The 14,098-nt window shown below is 45.5% G+C and overlaps 1 protein-coding gene across 1 annotated transcript in view; it reads left to right on the forward strand.

The window, feature by feature from the left end:
• The first annotated feature begins 338 nt into the window (after nt 1–338).
• Nucleotides 339–14,098, forward strand: part of KIF13B (kinesin family member 13B) — a 143,725-nt gene continuing 129,965 nt past the window's right edge. The window contains exon 1 of the mRNA XM_066626486.1: nt 339–418. Coding sequence (XP_066482583.1) covers nt 364–418 — 55 coding nt within the window. The 5' untranslated portion in view covers nt 339–363. The remainder of the gene's footprint in view (nt 419–14,098) is intronic.

Genomic DNA, 14,098 nt, shown 5'->3' on the forward strand with positions numbered 1-14,098 from the left:
AGCCCAAGGGCATCTTTCTCCCCCCCCCCCCACTCCCGAATCCCCACAAGGCTCTCCCGGCCACAGAGATAAGAAAAAGCTAGAGTAACCCATCTCATGGTCGCTGCAGGGAATTCATCCAGATTTTATCAGGAGAAACCCTCAGTTGTAGGACACGCGCGCCAGAGGTGTACTCTCACACCAAGCACTACACTACCCACAAGGCAACGGGCGCAAAAGGCAGTCGGGAAGGGGGAATTGTATGCTGGGAAGTGTAGTCCTGTGGGAGGGTGCCTTTCTCTGTCCCGCCCCGCCCCGCCCCTCTGGCGCTCCTCCTCCCCGAAGAAGGAAGCCAGAGGAACAGCGGAGAGCCGCGCTGGCGAGATGGGGGACTCCAAAGTGAAGGTGGCGGTGCGGGTCCGGCCCATGAACAGGCGGGGTGAGTCATGGGAGGGGGGCGAGTCATGGGGGTCAGGGGGCTTCCCTCCCACCAGGCAGTCCTGGTGGCTGTGCAGCAGGAGGGGGAAGACCCTCCTTGTGGGGAGGGGGCTGGACCTTTGAGGCAGCTGGGGGGACACCCCCCAGAACCTCCCCCTCCTCTAATAACAGGGAGGTGGAATGAAGCACCTTCCTCAGCATTTGAGGGGAGGGTGACACCCGTCCAGAAGCCTAAGGTGGGGTGGGGTGGGGTGGGGAGAAGGGTGGCACAGCCCTATAAATACAGTGGGGGGAGATCATGGTCTGTGCACCCCAAAATATGTGAAGGGACACCCCTTCCGTGATGGGATGTGTGGTGGGTGGGGAGGCAGGTGAGGCAGAGCCTCCCCACTGGAGTCCTTAGAAAAGCACCGCCACTGCGTGAGGCACCCAGGCACCCACAACCCACCCATGTGCTTGGGTGCCTCGCACAGCGGCGGCGCTTTTCAAAGGACTCCAGTGGGGAGGCTCTGCCTCACCTGCCTCCCCACCCACCACACATCCTGCTTCAGTGGTGGAAGGAAGGCAGAGGGAGATTTCCCACCCACACACACATCCACCCCAGTAGAGAGACCCTCTTTCCAAGGGAGGTGTCCTTGGCTGGTGGCAGGATCAGTTCTGTGTGTCTCCATTGAAGTGGCTGGTGGAATGGCCTGGGTGCTGTGGTCAGTCAAAGGGGTCCTGGCCCTGATCTGAGTTGGTCTGCAGCTGCCTTTTGGGGAGCAGCATATCTGACTGTGCTTCAACTGCCTGCTCAGTTGAGCCAGGTAGCGGAGAGCAACTAAGGGCCAATCCTATCCAACTTTCCAGAACCGGTGCAGCCGCAGTGCAGCCCCAAGGTAAGAGAACAAATGTTCCCATACCTTGAGGAGGCCTCTTTGACTGCCTCCCCACCAGAAAATGCAGTGCACACCCCAACGTCACGGCTGCACTGGAAAATTGGATAGGATTTGGCCCTAAGATGTCACCCAAACTTTTGCTTTGGGAAGGGTTCTCTTCCTTCTGCAGCCACTGTGGTGGGGGAGTTCCCATCTCCTCCAATAGGAATTTCCCTTCAGCCCCCAGAATGTGGGCAAGAGGTCACTTTTGAGCGGTGTGGGGATAGGGCAGAGGAGCTCCCTGTGTGCAGGAGCAATCCCTCTCCCAACCCCTTGGAGAGCTCTCCAGCCTGTGTGAGGTTTCTGTGAGTGGGAAGGCCCTCCTGCTCCCCAGATCTCTGTTCTTGGAATGCTCTCCTTTATGCTTTCATTAGCCTTCTGTAGCCTCCTTCTGCATCTTCTTAGGATCGTATTAAACCATCCAAGTTAAAACGCATCTCAGCTACTGCATCGAATCCTTTTTGTGTTCAGCCGAAAGGACTTTAGCAAATGTGGGGACAAAAAAAAAACCACCTGAAACCATGTGTGGTATTGTGGCCACAAGTGCTTCTCCTCACTGAGTAATGTGGGCTGGTTTTTCAGCAGGTGTCAACACAGTGCAATGTAACTGGAGGCGCATGGGGCATACAGGCAGGCTGTCTCTCCTATTACAACTGAGGTGTGTCCTGTTCAGGCAATTCAAGGAAGAGTCATTCTCTGGTGATGTTCTCCTGGGAGGGGGGGAAAGTTGTGGGTGTTCATGAACTCGTTAAAATTCTTATACGGACGCATAAGTTGCATTTGTGCACATGTAGGTTAACCTCAGCTGGTTAAAACACGCCAGTTAATATATGTCGGTTCTGTTAGACAGTCTTCTGGGGAATTGTAGCACAGTTGAAAAACATGGTTTGTTTGTTTTTTTAAACCTTGCATGTATAGACAAGCCCTGGAATCTGGTGTGACGCTTCCATTCCCTCCCCCTCCCCAGAGTAACCTGAAGGCAAGGAAATTAATTTTTCAAAGAGTTAGGTGTTCAAATTTTTGTTGTACAGCAGAAGTGCCTGATGTGAATCGAACTAAGTCGATTAGCTACTGACTGACTGTGAACCACAGACGTTCCCAGTCTGTATGTTACCTCAGTCATGAAGTATCCACAGGCAAACTGCATTCAGCCTCAGCCCTCCACCTTTGCTGTGAGCGTCACAATGCTGACCTGCCTTAGAGTGGATGGCAAGGACTTCACTTATGATAATGTAGGTGGTGCCATGAATACCCACAAGCTTTCTACAAGTTCCTGAAAAGAATTATTTTTTTAAGTTTTCAATAATCATTTGCTAAACTTCAAAAACAACAACAGAAAAGTGCACCCTGATGAGCCTGTATGAGAACACAGACTTTGAAGTCTTGTGCCATTTTTGTTGTTATTGAATTGTAAGCATGTGAGGGTGGGGGGGGGGCGGGGAGTAGTTCTTCTGTGAGCCTTGAAAATAGGTGCACATCTGTTTTGTTATGACTTATTTATATGCTGCCTTTAAAGTAGCACTCGAGGGCTTGTAGAAGATCCCCCTTCTGGATAGTTTTACATTTTTCATGAACTGTCAGGTGTGTCCAGCCAGCTTTGGTTCTGAGTGGAGAGCAGTTGGATCAGGCTTTGAACAAAACAGTCTCCTTTCTGTTCTCCCCCCATCCAGAACATAATGAGGTGGTAGCTACCTCTTTATCTGCTGCAAGTCCTCCTGAAGTGCTATATAAATACTCTTAATAATAGGGAGCTGGTGCATGCATATAAGTCTAGATGTGGTTGGCGATGAGTGTCCTACAACTCTGTTCTGGCCTGAAGGCCTCCCAGCATGCAGAGAGACTCTCAGTAGGGAAGCACACACTTCTTTCTCATTCTCAGTATGATCACTATAGTTTCTACTTTGCTCCATTGGTTGACAGTGACCTTGGATGAGGACAGGCGGCATCTGCTCAGCTGTGTTGGGAAACAGGATGCTGATAGATCTTTTGGGCATTTCCAGTTGGGCTCATTTTAAGACCTGCTAGCCGAAATCCTGGTTCTTTCGGGCTTCTGTGTGGGAGTTCCTCCCTGAGGAAAGCAGGTCAGAGAGTTTGGGTGGCAAAAATCAGGTGCTGGTTCATCCCATGTCCTCACTGTGATGTCCTTGCTCCCCTTCAGCTGCACATGCAGAACTCTACTCTCCCCCCCCCCACTTCCAGTACCATCCTTTATCTCTGTTGTTGTCATGCAGAGAAGCTTCATAATACCCTCAATGGTGCAGCACCTCATGCCTTGTTTGGGACCAAAATTGCATAAATCAAAGCACAATAGTTTTGGGGTCCTCTTCCTGAATCAGTGAAGCTGATCATATTGGAATGGTGGAGGCTTGCATTCATCTTTTGTATTTTCTTTCAAACATGTATTCTCCTCTACTCCACAAGGTTGAACAAACTATAAAAATACTTTTGAACATATATGGAATAGAGATGCAATTGCATGATGAAGAAACATTTGCCCAAAGCCCATTTTCTTAGTTTTCAGGAAGGCCCTGTATAGTTCTTCTTGTTGAAATGTAGATCCAGAGCTACATTTCTTCTCAGATTTTTGCAAGCATGTGACTTGGGCATTAAATAGGGCGCATTAACTTTGAAACAGATGGCTGTGTGTGTTTTTCTTTAAGGGAAAATGCATTAATATTTTTAGATATTTGCATCAATCCTGTCTCTGTTCTAGTGTTGTGTATACCAAAGCTTGTGCGTCACTGTGGAGGAATGGTGTTTAATGCATGTCATTGTTCACCCTGACAATAGCCTTATCAGGAGAAGATGGTTTAGTGGTTGCTTTCAACTTCAAATATTTCTGTTGCTTAGAGCCTGCAGTTCCAATCTCTAGCACTTTAGCTCTCCCTTTCACCTTCCATAGGTGCAGACTTGGATTTAGTACCAAGTAGTTTGCCAGGAAAAGTCAAAGATATCTCTGGAGTCTGTGTAAAGATTGACACAGTGTCATTTGGAGGAGTTGAGGTCTTTGCTGGGTTCTGCAAATAATATTTCTTGATGCAAGTTAAATTACTTTGTACATGGTAACCGTAGGGCAGGAGGTCTGGTCTAGAGGGTAGAGCCTCCGTCTGCCTGAAGATAACATCCACAAGGTCGCCAGTTGGAGGCCACCGGCACCGTGCGACCTTGGAGCAGCTGACAAGCTGAAGCCGAGCAATTCCAACTGCTCTGAGCGTGGGAGGATGGAGGCCAGAATGTGAAGACAGATCGGAATGAAACACCTTGAATGTAGTCGTTCTTGAAAGAAAGAACCTTCTTTGAAATTGTAAAAATCCCTATTTAATAGGGATTTAATAAAAGCCTGCCTATGGAAACCGCCTTGAATAAAGTCTTGAATAAAGACCAAGAAAGGCGGTATATAAATACCTATTATTATTATTATTATTATTATTATTATTATTATTATTATTATTATTATTATTATAAACGTGGAAACAACCATCTTTGCTGATTTGTCTTGTGAAGAAGCCTCTAGCACAGTGGTTCCCAAACTTTTTAGCATCAGGACCCACCTACAAAAAAGGTCTCGCTTTACCAGCCGCTCAAGCTTTTGCGGCTATAATGGTGATTGAGCAGCATTGCCCCCCCGTAGCAGGTTGTTTAACCCTTGATGCACATAGCCTAATCTGCCTTGTCAGTTTCGTGACCCACCAAAAATTGGGTCTTGACCCAGTGGTGGGTCACAGACCCACAGTTTGGGAACTGCTGCTCTAACATGTGTTTCAGGTAACTAGTGTGCCCATCTGACTTGCAGAAATGAGCTCAAGCATGTTGCCTGCCTTCCATCTATCCAGTGAATTTCTATAATAGTCTTAGGCACAATCCTATGCTTGTCTACGCAGAAGTGTCCTGTTTTGTTCAATGTGGCTTACTCTCAGGAAAATGTGGTTAGGATTGCAGACTTAGTTTTGTCAGTTTTGTTTATGTGCACCAAAGTGCTGCTAGTTTCTAGCACTGGGAAAGGGAGTTGTGTGTCTGAGAAGTCCAAAGCAGCTGTGCTGGACAAAAGTGTCAATCCTGGTGTCATACAGGTGCTGTTCCCTACATCTTGGGAAGGATTGGTGAGTCCCAAATTCTGGGCTGCCAGTGTTCAGTCTCTGATTACATGGTACTACTGATTGATAGAGGGAATTAGAATTGGTTTGGCCTTTCCTTAGGCATGTCCTCTTGCTGTGCATGCTATTAGTTTAATTATATAGTGTGCATTTGATTCTCTAGTTTAATCAAGAACCTGTTTACACGGGACAGTTGACGCCCTTTCCTGTGCAACCTCTGTTTCTGTTGCAATGTGATTTGGTTTATATTTTATACTAGCATTGCTTTGTTACACTGCACACATTTGAAATGAGAATGTGCTGCACACAAGTACTTACCTATGAACTGAAATTTATTGTAGGAGCTGGGCCCTCTTGTTGTGTTTGAATTATGGTTAAAAACAAAACGGATGCACTCCTGGCCTCCTGGTGGTGTTGGTGACTGATGTGGGCTCAATCTTTTTTAAAACCAGGGAAATTGAACATACTTTGTTAATTGGCTTGGGGTGAGTGTCCTGCTTGCATGGCAGAAGTAGTAAACTCTTGGAGCTCCATGTGAGTTTGGAACAGCGAAGCACATGGCTGTGCAGTTTCCACAAGCTTAAAACAGAACAGCATCTAGCAAAAACTCTTGCAGTACAGCCCATCTTTAGGCATGGGTTGTAAGCAGGCAGTTTCTCACTGTTATGAATTGAATATGCCTGTTCTTAAAGGAAAATAATTGGGAGTGCTTTAAATCAAGCCCTTGGGTATGGTTCTATAGCCCAAGGCCACAGTCCACATGGTCAGGCTGCCCAGCAGATTCTGGGCCTTCAGGTAGATGCCCAAAACACTGACATTGCAAGATCCATGATTAATAGATCTTCCTAGGACGTTTAAGTAGACTTGTAGGAGCGAAGATTTCCACAGAGGTACATATTTTATTGGCCCCATTGCTGCTTGAGGTGAATTACATGATTAGCCATATCGGCCTGGTTTAATTATTAAACCAGAAAAAAACCAATTAACTCTGGTTGTCAGGGGTCGAGCCCTTGTCTGACCCCTGCCTTACCTGGGTGCAGGTCAGGGGCAGAACCGCCTGGCCATAGAGCCGCCACCACCTCTCCAGCTGACCAGGTAAGGTGTAGGGCAGCTGGGTGGGAGAGGCTGCCCCCCCAGCTCACCTGACCTGAGCAGTGAGCAGGACCCAGTCACCATTAACCATCAAAGAGGAGGGAAGCAGGCCAGGGTCAGGGCCCCTTTAAGCCTAGAGAGGGAGGAAGGGGAGGAGCCGAGGGTGTGGCTGGGGAGGATAAAGGCAGGGAGGTCTGTGATGACAGGCAGTCCTGGAGAGGGAAGGCAGGAGGCTGGAGCCCCTACCTGAAGACCAAGGGCCTCAGGTCCTGCCTCCAGGGAGGAGGACAAGGGTGTCGTGAACCCCCTCCCCCTGGCTTGGTTTGAGGCTTCCCCTGCAAGGAACCCCAGGGAGGTGGATGCCCCACCCAGAGGTCCCAAGAGACTATCCAGCCAACCCTTGGCACCCCGCCGGGTGACCCCCAGAGACCCTGCTTTTGGGGCACCCCCTCACACTGGTAATATTTGGATTTCATTTGATCTTTTCCCAGGGCTAGCTTAAGACATTCTGTGCTTGGGGCCACCCCCTGCCACTACACAAAATCGACACCATGAAAGCCACTGTTTTTAAAGATAAGAATAGCTCAGAATTTTGCATTTTCCTCTTAGTTCAAAAGCACAGGCACATATTGCCAACAAGTGGGAGTTGTGCAAATCATTAACAGGCAGCAGATGATAAACAGAACCAAAATCAGTGATACCATTCTCAATTGTCATCTAAATTCAAGCTATTCTTGGGAGCCCTTCCACATCCTTGAGCAATGATTGTGTCTTAACTCTAAACTGAAGAACTGTGGAAGTATAAATGGTATTTTAAGAACATAAGAAGAGCCCCGCTAGATCAGGCCAAAGTCCCATCTAGTCCAGCTGTTTTTTGCCAGTTTCAGAGTCATCTGTAGGACGGTGTTTATTGAAACTTCAGCACCTGCAAATTCCTGCAAATGCCAAGGACGGCTCTAGGGCAGTGGTTCTTAAACTTTTTCAGCCCACAGCTCCCTTGACCAACTGATCGTTGGCTGCAGCTCCCCAGAACCAAGTAAGAGAGCTAAAAATGGGCAGTGCATTTAAGAGACATGCACTCTGTACACACTCAGAGACACCCTTTCTTATGGGTATTTGTATGTGTATACAAAACTTTCCCATGGCGTGGCATGATGGCAAATGGAGTCTGGGCCTCCCATGCTCCTTGGAAAATGTAAGGAGGAAATTCCTACCTTTGGAAGTACCTAGCTTTATTTTCCCAACAAAAGAAAAGGTCTGGCAGTTTTCTTGTGTGCACCTTTACACTTTGGTCATTTTGCTTTTAATATTGATAATTGTCATATAAACTTGTATGAGCCAAAATCAAAAAGAAAAATTCAATGTTCTCAAGAAATAGATGCATTGGATTATGCTGGATTTTTATAAAAAAAACCTCATTGTTGGTATTGATAAAGAACATAGAACTGAGAGGGAAAAAATAAGCCTCTTTTAAGGCTCTAATCCTAAATTCACTTACCTAGACGTAAATTCCTTTGCATTTGTTGAGATTTCCTTCTGAGTAGATGTGCATAGGATTGTAGCTCTTGTGATTGTACCTCCTTTCAGAAGTCTAAATACAAAATAGCACATTCAACTGTTGTGTGTTCTCTCTTTTTTTGGGGGGGGGGGATTATTAAATTCCTGGCAGGGCAGCAGACTTGCTGCTACTGGCGAGGGGAGGAAGATTTTGCCACCTTGGAAAGGGCACAGCTTCACATAACTGTTTCATCTTGCATCATCTGAAAGCTGGTCCTGGTGATGCCTTGATGTCCTCTAATTCTTTCCGTAGACCAGTAGTTGCCAAACTTTGAATGGCGGCTCCCTTGACCTACCAGGCCATTGACTGTAGCTTCCCATTAAGGCTACACTCCTATTCATTGTATAGGGCGGTGAATTTTTTGTGAGGATTCTGCAGCTCCCCTGGCTGGTTTCTGCAGCTACCTGGGGGAGCCACGGCTCATGGTTTGGGAACCACTGCATAGACAGTAGCTATTATCTCTTAATTGTCTTCATGTTATCCTTTGTTTGAGCATCTCTGCTTCTTGAACCTGCGCCCTGTCCAAGCCCCCTTGACAAAAATTGCACCCTGAAGCCCACCTGAGGTCCAGGAGAGAGAGGTTCAAACACCCCTGGTGATCAGTCTTCCAGATGAACAGGTTTTATGCCCTATAAAACCCAAAATGATCCCGCAGTGCAATTGCCTTAGTCCTGCTTGGAAGCTTTGAATGTTGGGTCATACCTGTTCCCTTGGTAGCTTTGGGTTTGAGAGGACTGGCAGTATGGATGGAGTGAGTAAACTGAGGTAGGGTATATCTAGTTTAACCTTGTCAGGGCCCGTTTGGTTTTAACTTGCATCATTCTAAGGCCAATCCTGCCTTTTCCTAAACTTGAGGCCACAAGCTGCCACTTACTAAGTAAATTTATGAGGTATTTTCCCCTTCGAAGTAGAGCAGGGCAAACGGAACATTAGTACGCTTTGGACTTCTAACTTACCTTGCAGCGCCGATCCCAGAGCAAGTATTGTATGTTTTCTGGCAGATGTACCTATGCATAATGAATGAACTAATTACTGTGGCCTGAAAATTTTATGGATTGTATTGGACCTTTTTGACAATAGAAAGCAACGTTTTGAGCCTTGGCTCTAAGAAGTCTACTAGACCTGAAGGAAATATTGTCTGAGTCCCACTGCTCCAGAGTTCTCTACATGTCTTTCTGTCAACTGTTGTTTCAGATAAGTCACAAAGTTCTTGGAACTGCAGGAGAAATCCCCTTTTTTGCCCCCCCCCCCCAATTGACTTGGCTAGAATTCAGTGGAAGCCTCTCTTGTGTAATGCCCATTGAAAAGAGTGGGACATTAAAACCTGGAGAAAAAATGTGATTTACTGCTGTGTTTTTACTCTCTAGTAGATTTTATATTGTTTTGTTTCACAATTATAGTATTGTTTTGCTGCTGTTAAAGTTTATAAGTAGCTTTTGTAAGCCTGTGACTGAGAAGCAGAATATAAATGGAGAATGTAAATAAAAGAATATATATAAATGGGACTTCCCAGATCCTGTTCCGCTTGTTTTATCTCCTGCCCCCCCCCCCCCCACCACACACACACACACTGGAGTCAGCTTTCAGTTCTCAGTCAGGGTTAGTGCTGTGGCAGAGACATCTGAAAAATGGCACATGTTGGCAGAGGAAATGAAGGGAAGATGCTATATCTCAAGTTACATGCTTTTAAAATTTAATTTCCCTAACCAGTGATGTTTTGGAATAACTTTTAAAATGCCTTTCTCCTTTTTAACCACTGATTGGCATCCTTTCACAGCAGCAGGGCTCAGTTTCAAAATAAACAAGGAATAACAAAAAGCTTCTGTTTTTCAGATATTTGTGGTCAGATCAAATTCAGTCTAAATGTTTCATCTTAGGATTTCTGGGCTTCCTTAGGCTTTGATTAGGGGATTCATGCATGAGAGCAGGGCCGGACCATCCATGAAGCAAGAGATGTGGCTCATGTCAGCAAGGGGATGGGATGGCAGATTCAGGGTACCCTTCACCCCATGTGTTCTGTGACTTCCCTCTAGTCTGCTGTGAATGAAGTTGCACTGATTTGCTTCTCATTCACTAAAAGTGAGCAGGAACCAGATTATCCATTTCCTCACCTTGACTCCTTGTGCAGTCTTTTGCAAAAACAGGAAGTACAGAACTTGCTGTTATACTTAAAGGAGCAATGTGAGGAAGAAGCAAGATAAAGGGCATTTTTTGAGGGGGGTGGGAGCACTACAATGGAGGCAATGGCAGCCTTGGGAGTCAGGGGTAGCACTGAGTGGCAGACCTGGTTGTACCATCCCTGCATGAGAAGATCAATAATGGTGGACAGGCTGCCCAAAATATGGTTTGCCCACCAGTTCCTGTCATTTTTGCAATGCACCACTTGAGGGGGAAGCTTTGGGTGCTTTGGCAGCCTTGGGAGTCAGGGGTAGCACTGAGTGGTAGACCTGGTTGTACCATCCCTGCATGAGAAGATCAATAATGGTGGACAGGCTGCCCAAAATATGGTTTGCCCACCAGTTCCTGTCATTTTTGCAATGCACCACTTGAGGGGGAAGCTTTGGGTGCTTTGCTGTAAGAACAGGTGGGGCCTTGGTATTTCTTCTCTTCTGAAAATCGCAGCATAAAAACGTCACTTCCTACTTCACTCGGGAAACCAGAAGTGGCGTCTTTTCACCTCTAAGGGTCATTCTGAAGCCTGTAGAGGCAGGGGGTCGACACACACTGCCTCTCCGGACTCCAGAAGGCCCTCTGGAGGGGACCAGAGCTCAGCTCCAGTTCTCTTTGGAGGGTCCAGGAGGGGCCCAAATCTGGTTCAACACAGGTCCAGGGGACCTGCATTAAAGCAAGTCTGCAAATACAGGATCCACAGATACAGAGGCCTCACCTGTACATGCTTTTGAAGTGTGTGGACACCAGATCAGCCCAACCAACAGAAGTCATTTACATGTTCAAGACTTTTGGCATGCTCAGGGATTCAGGTGATGAAGACCAGAATTTAAAAAGCATAAAAATGTATCTTATGATCTTTTACTATGTTTTTAATAAATTAGAAACTAAAGTTCTTAGGTAACAATTAGTGGTGGGTTATTTTTCAGGATCTGGCCTCGAGTAAAATCAGACAAAACTATAGTCATACACCCCCTTAAGTTTAACCCCCTTCTTATTCGAGGGTCATAGAAAATTCCATGATTGTTGGCTCAAAACCTGCCCTCGATTTATCTGTGGGGTCGACTTATAGGCGAGTGCCTGTGGTAGTTCTTAGCCTGCCTTTCCTAAAAGATGGCATTACTCTGTGTTGGAGTGATGGTGTAGGTATGCATACACGTAAAAGCAACAGTAGTTTTCTATTATAGTTGTGAGTTCCGTGTCTGTTACCAAATTTGTATTGGTCTTGGTTTAGGTTTGGAATGGTGGCCAGACTAGGTGGAAGATTTTTGAAATGATTTATGTAACATATTCTTAAATTTATATTCTAAAATGAATTTGACACCCTCAAAAATTCTATAATCCTATACATCAGTGGTTCTCACACATTTAGCACCGGGACCCATCTTTTAGAATGAGAATCTGTTGGGACCCACTGGAAGTGGTGTCATGACTAGAAGTGACATAATCAAGCAGGAATATTTTTAACAATCCTAGGCTGCAATCCTACCCACACTTATCTAGGGGTGAGGCCCATATATTACCATTGTTAAAAGAATAGACATAGTAGCTTGTTAAAAGTTCAGACCCGTGACATTTCCCCAAATGCAGTCACATACCATGGTAGCATCAAGTCTAATAAACTAAAAATAAAATATTGAAATGAATGGGGACCCACCTGAAATTGGATTGTGACCCGCCTTGTGGGTCCTGACCCAGAGTTTGAGAAACACTGTTATACACGAAAGGAAGATTAAAACTGCAAAGGGAGAACCTTTTGGTTTACTAGATTTCTTTAGCAAAATCTAAACCTGTTTTGGTACTGTCACTTTCAAATACCTCTTACTCCAAGTTTAGTATATACTTAAAATGACTAGAAACCCAAATAAATATATAGATTGTTCTTTTGGAGAAGGGTGTTGTTCCTCCACCTCTATTCATGTGCTGGTAAGACTGGCCTGGAGAGGACGTTGGACAGAAAAGATGACTTCCCACTAGAAGAGGATGACTCATTGCCAAGATGAGAAATGTTAAAGTGAAACATAGCCCTAGTTTCCAGTAGTAAATTGAAGCTTTAGCTGACTGATTCACTGTGGTTGCAGGTAGAGGTGTTGCTCTGTCCTTGACACCTCTGTGGTGGAAGCACTAAATGTCATAGCAGCTGCAGTTGGTGACAACTAGTTCATTTTAATATAAAACTGCAGTGGGGTGGTAGCTCCTTGTTACCAACATAGTCTGTTTCATTGGCATTCCAAGTGTTCAGAATGCGTTATAGTTTTTGTTGTTTGTATTCCAGCTGGTGTAATGTCTTGTAACTGTACCAGGCTTTTTTTGTGTTGCATGAATTCATTTTTGTTTGTAAAGGCACAGCAGAATTGCTTGACCACTATGGAAACATGAGAGGGCTATCCAACTGGTGACCTCTGAACTGGATCTGCCCCCTCCTCCCAAACCTCAACATTTGGCTGCTTGGGGCTCTTCCAAATTTTAGTGCAGATGTCTTTAAAAATTGGCTTCCAAGGAAAACTTAAGCAATTGGCTTCAAACGAAATTGAGCAGTGATTCTCCTTGTGTTTTTCATGTCAGTTTGTGTTTCATGCACATTCTGGAAGGCTGATGGCCCACTGCTAACCTGCTTCTGAAGGATTTGTTAAGCGTTTCCCTTCTCGGTAGATGGTGGTGATATGCTGTCTGAATCCTTCTACCTTTCAACTTCTGGTGCTAGAGTGGAGCCCCTGAGAAGCTGGTGATCACACAAGGAGGACCTTGGTTTCTTTGTACTATACTCTCATTGCACATTGGAAATCTCAGGAGAAGGAGCTTCCCAAGTTCCTTCTGACCTTTTTGTGGCCTCTGTGTTGAGATGCTCCACACTTCCTGTCCCAAGTAATGCTTAATCTTCAATTCGCCTGTTGCACATCTTTCCTAAAGTGGTGGGAATTTGATCTATTTTTTCCAGATGTAGAAACTGTCAGATATCTTTTCTTGTTGTGCAAGCATTTTCTTTTAGCACCATGGACACAACGGGGTAGTCACTGTGTTTGTCTAGCACTTCTCCCATCATTGTCCTAGTGTGAACAGACTGGTTGCTAGGAATGGCTTTCACGTGAGTGGGTTGACTTCATACATAAGCCAAATGTCTGTCCTTTGGAAAGCCTTTTGTTGCTTCATGTGGCAGTGCACAACTTTGTAAGGGGCAGGATGGAATCTGCTTTTTCCTTTAGGTGTTAGCCTTATATTGGAATGAGAAATACCTCAGTTCCAAAGGCCACGTATCTTGTTTTTACAATGTTTTTGAATTGGAGTGCAGGGATTTTTCCAGCTTTTACTGTCAGGCAGAGTATAAGAATGTCATCTCCTGTATTTATAAGCTTACAGTGTAGTGACTCTAAATCCTAATTAACAACAGATTGGAAGTGGGAGGTAAGGTGCTGGTAGGTTAACAAGAGTAATAGGCGCTTGCTTTAAAATGACACCTGGAATAGGGTAAGAGGGATCTATTTGTGTTTCCTTGAGAAATCCTGGAAATCCTTTATTCTGGGTTTCCAGAGCTTGTATCTGGATGACTTTGTTAAAGATGGCTTCACATCTCTTCTTTCCTGTCATTCTGACTACGTCTCCAAGGCCTTGTCACCCTGCATTTGTCTGTAAGCATTCCGATACCTTTAGTAGGATGGAAAAGCAAGAGGCAGGAATCTGCATGAAAACTGACACTACTATCACAGTGAGAGATGGGGGAGAACAAAGACAAAGTCTAGTACCTAAACATAGTAGACAAAGGCTGGAGCTGGGGAAAATATGATGGTGGACTGAAGGATAATCATGGTCATCAATTGTATTTATTCTTATTTTTTGCCTGTTTTGTCCTGCCC

This window comes from Tiliqua scincoides, chromosome 1 (genome assembly GCF_035046505.1).
Source record: "Tiliqua scincoides isolate rTilSci1 chromosome 1, rTilSci1.hap2, whole genome shotgun sequence".
Taxonomy (NCBI): domain Eukaryota; kingdom Metazoa; phylum Chordata; class Lepidosauria; order Squamata; family Scincidae; genus Tiliqua; species Tiliqua scincoides.